At 39.7% G+C, this 10,256-nt stretch overlaps 1 protein-coding gene across 1 annotated transcript in view; it reads right to left on the bottom strand.

Moving 5' to 3' along the window:
* Positions 1 to 6,858: 6,858 nt before the first annotated feature.
* The window catches only part of LOC126279320 (odorant receptor 2a-like), a 71,557-nt gene continuing 68,159 nt past the window's right edge, over positions 6,859 to 10,256 (bottom strand). Inside the window, exon 7 of the mRNA XM_049979671.1 lies at positions 6,859 to 6,983. Within this exon, the coding sequence (XP_049835628.1) occupies positions 6,924 to 6,983 (60 nt within the window). The 3' untranslated portion in view covers positions 6,859 to 6,923. The remainder of the gene's footprint in view (positions 6,984 to 10,256) is intronic.

Here is a 10,256-nt window from a genome sequence, read left to right as displayed (position 1 = left end):
AAGTCTTCGGAAAGCTATTGCTAGACGCTGTCTGAACGTATGTTAACCCTGCTACTGGTAACTCGCATGAAAAACTGCTGAGATCATTCAGAACAGCTTTTAGGGCATCCCTGATCTATCTGTTTGTCACGAGTGGTCCAGGTCTAGAGTTTCAGAGTAAAATCGTGCCACTTCGGCACGGTGTGCCTTGTGACAGGTCTCAATGATGTCGTAGTGATTAACTGTACAGTTACTGTTAGCGAATTTCCTACAATAAACTCTTATAGTCAACGAAGCGACGGGTGTGCTGTCTCCGTGATAATTTCTATGTCTCACTCTTCTTAACATTACTGTGCTTTAGCTGAGCTACTTCGTTAACGCACAGTGTCGTAAAAACATACAGAACAAAATTTAGGATAATTCAAGCTATTATTTTGCTTTGAGAAATTATGTTAAAAGAAATCTATGCAGTCGATGCGCCTCGGATCTGGAAAGGGTACCAACTGCATTCTTGGCTTCAACATTCCTGCTTGTGAACGTCCAAGGGCTTTTTTAGTCACCAGTGCAAGACGGGAGAAGCCTGAGAATGTAATTCAGTGCACTGGGAGACACATTATAGATTCTTAATAGAAATAAATGATATATTCAAAGCAAAAAAAAAGACTAATTATAACTGAGATATTACATAAGCTACACTTTAGTAATGATCTTTTGCAATTCTTTAGTTATTTAAAATTTAAATTCACAAGAAACCTACTGACCTATGAACAAAATTTCCGTAATATACAAGACTGTGACTAAAATTCTCATCACCTGCATATAACAAAGACTGGAATTTAATAAAGCCTAGAAACAGTCACAATTTAAAAGTGGATGTAGCGTAAGAGTCCACTTACATATTATGAACGAAACTCTAAATCGTTACATGTGTAAATGATCTCTTTGCCTAGAATTCACAAATTAAATCTCTACTAAGAGACCTAGAAAACAAGCGAAAGAAACTTACGTGACTAGAATGTGGAACATGTACGTATATGCTTACATTAGAGTTCATCAGGATATTGACAGAAGTCGTCACCAAAACATTTCTTAACTACCAGAGATTCCAGATCCTTAAATGGAAACACATTGTGCTGTTTGACTGTAATAAGTGTCAACAAAAGCAAAGCAAGTTTTCATGTGGGTCTGAAAGTGATTCGAACAAGACTAGAGTAAGTAAAACTGACTAATCGAAAGTAAGTTGATACTAATTAAATATTGTGTCACAAAGCAGTCGATATTTTTTGTATTTAGGACAGTTGAAGTCAAAGACTGTAAGGAGAGGGAGATAAATTCACAAACAAGTAAAGATGATTAGATACACTTTTCTTAATCTGGAAAGGTTTTCCGAAACTCAGTTATCGACATGCCTCCAACAGAAAGTTTGCAGGCCGTGTCACGCTGCCTGTGGCTCAGAGAGCAAGACTATTTGCTCGCTCCCACAACTGGAGGAGCCACATAGATTCAGCAGGCGGAGAATCCAAGGTCTCCTCGGCTGCATGAAGCTGTCCACTCTGCGACCACAACTCACAGTCGTACTCCGTCTACATTTACAGTCATCGAAAATTTTTGTTCAGGAGCCAGTACTGAGACTGTACCTACCCCGTGCTGCGTACCTACCGATCTTATCATTAGTTGGTTACCCACATATACTACCACGTTGTGAGCCACTAATAGAGTACCTGCAACAAGGGTGGGAAGACCTGGCTGCCGGCCCCAAGTACTAATCATTAGAAGTCAGCACCCTTCGGAAGACTTCGTTTTGATTGCTCTCCATTTCAGATTGCTACCATCCTCAGCAATTCAAAAGTTTTGAGACCGTAGTTGCCTAACTAAGTGTTTTTGCGTTGTCTGATTGACCGGATGATTAACTGGCTAATACCAGTATTTGTATTTGTATTGTATAATGGATATAAATATGAGACACCATGACAAGTGTTTAATAAATGATCTGAATGTCATTTAACTTCTAGTCATTTCATTCAATTAGAACAGCGTTAATTTAATTTAATATTCCTTGGTATAACTATATACCGCATTTGATGATCACCGAAGGTATAACGTGCTTTTTATGTTATTTCTATTTGAAACTTTTACTGTAGCACCTGATGGGTACGAGGCACATAATCGGTGAGTTGGCAGTACTGGAGGACAAACAATATACCTTTCGACCTGTTCTCATCCTCTAACTCAACTAGGGCCGCAGTTCTTACCTCTCTGCTCCTGAGGCAAGTGGCCAACTTTACTTAGCTCATGGCGAAATTCACCAACGTCCGTTATAAATAAGCAGCACATTTTTATGTATTAATGTCTCTGTGCATATTTTCTTTGTTACTGAACACTCTCAAGAAGTTCTGAAGGATTTTGGATTGTGCTGCTAGTTGCTGTATACATATTATTATAAAATACAGCTGACAAACGCGGGCTGCTGCACAAATAATTGATTCACGAGCAGCAGTTTGACGGACAATGATCTACATGCTTACAAGATTCGTGTTGACTGGCCTCTTGTTGACGAACTGAGCTTTGTGCTTGGACTATGTTTGGTGCTTGACTGTGGCTGAGAATTTGCATAGGAGTACTACGGACTGCTGTTTTATTCACAGACTTACTGTATTTTACAGTGTTACTCTTTGCAAAACTGCAGGCAACAGAAGTTTGTGTTGTGTACCTAACTATTAACCTCTACTGAAGTTGTATGTAGGCCAATAAGTGTTTTTGTTTCAACAAAAGGAGCGGAAGTACCATTAATACACAGTATCTTTTTACCAATTATGATGTATGCCACGGAGATAGAGAACTGTGGTTTACACATCTTCGAATGGAGATCTGCGCCTTGGGAATAACTAAGAGAGACACGAAGGCACACAAATGGACCATGGAAACTGACTGAGTGGAAGATGTAACAATAACTGTAATGAAAATGTTTTTCAGTTGGGCAGGACTTGTGATCAGCCGAATGGGTGGTAAATGAACAAACGAAGTTCTTTGCTGGATTCCAAGATACGAGGAATCAGCACGAGCATGACACGGTATTACGTGGACAGAATGCATTAGGCAAGATCCGGGAACAGAATGGATGCGCATAGATAAAGACCATCTTGTGTGGAGAACCATAAATGAGGCTCTTATCCTGCTGTTGTTCGTAATGGATAATAACGATGATTTAACAATTGCTGCACATTCGGTTTAACGTATGAGAGACTCCTTACACACTGATGAATCATTCCATTTCACTAAGTAGTAGCGTATATGTGAATGCAAACCCTCCAGTCTCACTAATGTGATATCCTGTCAAAGGCGGAATAACCTCCTTTTTGGCACGGACCGTTGCGAGACCTATAGGAAGAGAGTCAGTGAAGTTCTGGAGGGTATTGACAGGGACTCCAGGGCCGCGGCCAGCTGCTCTACTTTTCTCCGCTGAAGAACGGCGAGTACAGCTCATCCGAGTTTGTCTCACAGATACTGGACTGGGTTTAAACTTGGGGCGTCTGATGGCCAAGGAAGTACGGTAAACTCATCCTGGTGCTATTCGAATCACACACGAAAAGTGCGAGCTGTTTGACACGCTTCACTGTCTGCTGGTAGATGCGATTGTGCTGAGGGAAAACAAACTGCATGTAGGGAAGGACAAGATCCCCAAGGTAGATGCAGACTTGTAACGAACCACTGACCTTGATTCATCTGCCCGGCCGGTGTGGCCAGGTGGTTCTAGGTGCTTCAGTCTGGAACCGCGCGACCGCTACGGTCGCAGGTTCGAATCCTGCCTCGGGCGTGGATGTGTGTGATGTCCTTAGGTTAGTTAGGTTTCTGTAGTTCTACGTTCTAGGGAACTGATGACCTCAGATGTTAAGTCTCATAGTGCTCAGAGCCATTTGAACCATTTGGTTCATCTGGGCGGTCAGTTGCTCATTTGTTGCAAATTTATTCGCCCGGACGCATTGATCCCTGTCATCTATGGCCTTTGGAGTACCACAGTTGTTTCGGCACCAGTCCCGTATAGCACGATTTCGCCCCATTTTGTGCATTAAGTAGTTATTGCAGGTTGACATTGAATGTAGTTGGTGATCACGTAAATGTGACCGCTTAAAGTAAGCAACAGGTGGCGTCTGTGGTTACAGTGTCATAGGAGTTCAGCTGCATCACAACACAGCCACATCTCCCTATGAATAATAACACTGGCTGGCACCTATTGCAATAACACTGCTCGGCGTCCACCACTGGTATGTACAACATGCTTAATGGCTGCGCTGCTACGCTGAGAGGAGAGCTGCACAAACTCGCAGTGCCAGCGTCTCTTCACCATTGCGTGCGTTGCGACTGGTGGGACTACAGGCAGTTGACTATTTCACTAAACCGGATTACCAGGCTGAATTTCGAACAAATCGTTCCACAACTAATAATCTGTTCACTATACGACAGAAAATACTGGGTATTGAATAAAAACATCCAGTGTTTCTTCATTGACTCTACAACCCTTTACGAGAATTTACTATATCCAGCAAAATTGTTAGGACGATACAACTGTGCATGGATGGCTCCCAGGCAGTAGTGAAGTTCAGAGGATCCACATCCCCACAATTACATTTAAAACAGGCTTATGGCAGGGAGACGCTCTTTCATGTGTCCTCTTCAACCTTGCATTAGAGAAAGTGGTTCGGGAGAGTAATTTACATCTATACAATGGCCTCCGATACGAACACAGTGAAGTAAAACTCCTGGCTTTTACAGATGATATAGTGTTGCTCAGTGAAACTGAAGAACTGAAAGACATGTGCAGATCTCTCAGGCACAGTGCCAACAAAAGGGGGTTTTGATTAACCAAGAGAAAACCGAATATATGGAAATAGGTATGGGCATAAACCCAAATTCTTACTCTGAAATTGACCAGAATTCTAAATTCAGAAAAGTTCTCCAGTTTAAATACGTTGGATCACGTTTCAACAGTAAAAATATAATAAAAATGGATAAAAATGAAAGAATAGCCTCAGATGTCTGTACTCACTAAGCAACCCACTGAAAAGTACAGCTTGCTCTATCACCACAAAGATGAAGATCTACGACACTATTACTTGCCCCATAGTACTGTAAAGTTCAGAACACTGGTCGCCTGCAAAGAATGAAAGAGAAAAACTGAATGTTGCCGAAAGAAAAGTAATGAGAAAAATCCGGGGATCTGTGTTGGAGAATGGTTGGTTGGTTGGTTTGGGGAAGGAGACCAGACAGCGTGGTCATCGGTCTCATCGGATTAGGGAAGGACGGGGAAAGAAGTCGGCCGTGCCCTTTCAGAGGAACCATCCCGGCATTTGCCTGGAGTGATTTAGGGAAATCACGGAAAACCTAAATCAGAATGGCCGGACGCGGGATTGAACCGTCGTCCTCCCGAATGCGAGTCCAGTGTCTAACCACTGCGCCACCTCGCTCGGTGGAAAATGCTATATGGGGAATTCGAAAGAACAATAAAATTTGTCAGTTAATGAAGCAATCCAATATCATCCAGAAATTAAAAAAGTATGAAACTGCAGTGTACTGGACATGTGGCTAGAATGGAAAACAACAGAATCACCAAGAAAGCATTTGAAGGAACTCTCCAGGCAACAAGACCAATGGCGCGACTCCGTATAAGGTGGAAAGATGACGTAGAGAAGGATATCGCATCATTATGAATTTCCACGGGGTGGAGAGAGGCTGCTAGAGATAGAAGGCGGTGGAAGCAGATCGTTGATGCAGAGCGTGGTCTACAGGTCCTGTGAGAGAGAGGTATTGTGCTCGCCTGGCAATGGGCCAAGTGACCTTCCGTGCAGTGAATGTTTAAGAGGCTGTACCACACCTACCCAGCCAGTGCCAGTTGCGGAGCAGTACTGAATACTCTCGACTACAGTGTGTTCAATGAATAACAAAGTTGCAGCTGTTGCTCCCTCCATTTACCAATTCATTATTGGATTCCTCCTGTGACGGACACTCAACTTTTAAGTGGACTTAGCCTTTCCATAAAGCCCTTCCTGAACTTTGCATTGGTGATAAATTTTGTACTTGACTTAATGTGACAGTGTTTAATTAAATATACATTCGTACTTAACTGATATGTACAGGTTTGTTTCTGCTTTTGAACTCTGCGTGAGAATATTTATCTACTAAGTGAATCAGTTTTAGTTATGTGGACTTGTGTCTGAACTAAGTCTTGTATTGTGATTAACTGTATGCAAACTGACTTAAAAAAAGTGATTGTTTGTATCTGTCTGCTTCGGTTACAACAACGATGTTCACACCATTCGAAGAATCCTCCTGGTCCTGATCTGATAGACAGATCTGACATTGCAACACAACTCCGTTGTGCTGAGTCGACTTGCTTGTTTATCGCCTCTTAATACCTTATGTAAACCAGTAATACTTTTTTAGTTTTGTATAAGTGATTTCTGTTCATCATACTCAGCTATTTACTGGAAAGCTACAGTGTTTTTACACACTTTCAGATTAAAACTAGATTTTACATATGATGTTGTAAACTTACATTATCAAGATACTTTTTTTTAGTTCACATATACTTCGGCCAAGCTCTAGGGAATCATGTGCTGTTTCTTAGTTTAAGGTCTTATTTTTTGTCTCATGTGTACTAAGAATTCACATACAAGGTAAGAGATATAGATGAGAAATAATCTTAAGATACACTTTGCCTTTCAACGAAATTTATTCTCAGATATACACACTTTTTCCTGAATGTTATGCTGCTGTTTTATTACAGAAAAGATACGGAATTTTTCTACATTTGATTTTGCAAATTTGGTTTTGGCTCTGCCTATCTGATTTCCGTCGATATATCAAAGCTTTGGTGACATGAAATTACATTTCATGCATGGCGTTTCTACAGTGGTGTGGATTTCATATCTTGTCCGTGTTATGTCATTTCACTGAGTACCATGAAAATGATACAGTAAGTTCAACAGGCCGTATGTTCCATTCAGCACCTGTGGTGAAAAAAGGACACATTAGTAGCAATATCCTTTTGTATTTTTCTATTATTCTTAAAGATATTGTAGTGTATACTTTTATAGTGCGTGTGACGAATGCACATATTCATCTGAGACAAACGCTTGTGGTAAGGAAGTAGTCGTCGAAACAACCTGACTGGTGTATCTCACTTGGTGTAATGAGCATCAGTTTTTGTAACTTATAACACTTATGAAGAAAAGTTAGAAATAGCAGGTAAGTTTGTCTCATTTATCGCATCAGTACAGAAAGAGAGTACTTGGTAAGGAAATGTTAGCGAAGATTTGATAGTGCTATTCTTTCTCGTAAACGGGAGTACATACGTTAGTTAATACGAAAAGAGTGCAGTGTCAGACACGACAATGAATATGTTTATTGACATTCATAAATCTATTTCTGCTTAAATTGATGTTAGGTACAAGATTCTACTTTAGAGACTCAAAGTAACATTTCATTGAGTTGGACTATTTCATATTTATTTTTATTATCGATGTGTGACCAATATCCAAACAGTGTTGTTTAAAAATTCTAATAATCTGTGTATGGATTTGCAAGGAAGCCACTATAATTAAAAGGAACAGAACATTATTTTGCTAGAGACTGTCGTTACTTTTCCTACTATAACTAAACTTGAACTTTTTCACATTTCTTACTTTAGGAAAGCTTCAGTTACGCTTCATTTCAGCGGTTCACTGAAATAGAAAATTAACACAATGTTTTTAAAAATCTGCACTTTCATTTCCTACGTGCTGCCCGAGGAATCAAAGTAATGCGTAACAAAACTTAAATAATTAATTGGGAAATAAAACTTTAAGTTCAGCAAAATTAGATTATGAATTCTTTGTTTAGTAGCGTCCTTCTTATACAAATTTAATGCAAGCTTTCACAGTATCGTTCCTGGAAATGAATATGTCACACTTAGAGGTTCAAAGCAGAGATAAAAGAGAAGTCAGTCACAGAGACAAGGAAGTGTTCATCGACAAAGATGTAATTAATCGATTTCAGTACACCAGTACACTAAAATAAAGATGTGGGGCTTCTCACTAGAAATAATAAATACGGTTGTCTGCATGAGAATTTCTGAGGAACGAAGGACGCGGGTTACTTGTAGGATTTGGACAAATAGTAAGGGCACAAATGGGAAACACTCCTTGAAGATATAGTCCGGCGTGAATGAAGACATATTTACATGTCACACATATTGTTCAGTGTATACAGTCTTGATCACTGGGACATAAATCTAACATAAGAAAAAAACAGCCTTAAATAAAAATTACTGATTATTCTATAGAATGACAGAGCTACACCACAATAGTGTAGCTGGGTAAGAGGTGATAATACATTCGTTAGATGTCGTCTCGGGAGAGAGTGGTGTGGTGCCCAGCTAGCTGCACATAACGTGTGGGACATTGAGCCATACTTTGTAGGTCATGCTTCATCGCGTATTTTTAAAAGTATCGTCTTCTGAAAGGGAACATGTGAGATTTGCAAATGAATTGAAAAACTGTTCCACAGCACAACATGGTTATGTACCTAAGAACTATTGTTTTTATCACGTTTAAAACTGTCGCAATACAGAAAATTACTCTACTTCATACCAATAATCAACAAAAGAAACCACATTAACAGGAAGTATTATCAAAAGACAGAAGTTAAAATCGTTTTGAACTAGAAGCAATGGCATATAATAAAGATTTCCATTTTCAAGACAGAAAAAAGATTTTAAGACATTTAAGAAACTTTGTTCATTTGAAAGACTCACGTGTTCCATTGTGGAAGATGTTCCGTTTCATGATATAAGATGGTATACGAGCGTGGAAGTAAAGGTCACTCGTTCATACGTTGTGTATCTAGTTTTACAAGTATACATAGTTTTAGTTACCACAAACCTCTGTAACTGAAGAATTAACGACAGCATCCAAGAAACTGTGAAAGGTTATCCAGCACTTAAATAGAACTCATTATATTTACAAACACTTCACACAGATCAACCTTCTATCTCACACCAACAAAAAGTAGAAAATTCGGAAATTGGTTATAACTGTTTCTAGTGTGCATTACTTCATGTGATTCTAAAAGCAGTGACCGGATTGAATCACCGACCCGGTGCACTATCCTTCAGGTACAGCAATCACCCCAAATCTTGATCTACCGTTGTACTGCGCCTCAAGGAAACTCATGGGAAAATTTCACATACTAACAGTAATAGGGGAAGAGAAACGTTCAGAAGGTAGGGCATTAAAACTATACCGTGAGGTAAATAGTGAATTTAATACGCAACTAGAGTACAAAGTGTCAATAAAAACAACTGCAAAGCATAAACGGTGCAAGGTACCATTGGAGATTCTACTGCCGAACTTTTTGTGTACCAGATTAATACTAAGGATTCTTGTCTAGGATTCGGGGTAGAGTTTTATATTATGGCGGAGTAGCCTTAGAAGTTGACGGCAGACGTAGGGTTTAAACTGGAAATTCCTAGAAAGGCTAACCTAATGTGGCCTTACCATTCTATCAATAATATATCAGACTAATTGGAAAATATCATTTAGGAGTGAAGTTATTATTATGCAGATTTGTAACTCACTCAGTATCTAGATAGCTGATAATGATCTGTGAAATGAGTAAGCTAATGTAAATTCTTAATTGCTTTTTGAGTTATCATTCTTCTGACTGGTTTGATGCAGTCCACCACACACCACAAATTCCTCTCCTGTGCCTCCTCATCTCAGAGTAGTACTTGCAATCTACGTCTTCAATTATTTACTGGATGTATTATAATCTCTGCCTTCCGCTATAGTTTTTGCCCTCTACAGCTCCCTTTAGTACCATGGAAGTTATTCCCTGACGTCTTAACAGAGGTCTTATCATCCTGCCCTTCTCCTTGTCAGTGTTTTCCACATATTCCTCTCCTCTCCGATTCTGCGCAGAACCTCCTCACTCCTTACCTTACCAGTCCATCTAATTTTCAACATTCGCTGTAATGCCACATCTCAAATTCTTCGATTCTCCTCTGTTCTGGTTTCCCACACTCCATGTTTCACTACCATACAATACTATGCTCCAAACGTATATTATCAGTAATTTCTTTCTCAGATTAAGGCCTATGTTTGATAGTAATAGTCTTCTCTTGGCCAGTAATGCTCTTTTTGGTAGTGCTAGTCTGCTTTTGCCTTGCTTAGCCCATTGCTGATTTTCTGCTGCCTAGGTAGCAGAATTCCTTAGCTTCATCTACTTCGTGATCATGAATGCTG

Source organism: Schistocerca gregaria, chromosome 1 (genome assembly GCF_023897955.1).
Source record: "Schistocerca gregaria isolate iqSchGreg1 chromosome 1, iqSchGreg1.2, whole genome shotgun sequence".
In the NCBI taxonomy this organism is placed as follows: Eukaryota; Metazoa; Arthropoda; class Insecta; order Orthoptera; family Acrididae; genus Schistocerca; species Schistocerca gregaria.
This window is presented reverse-complemented; position numbering and strand designations above follow the sequence as displayed.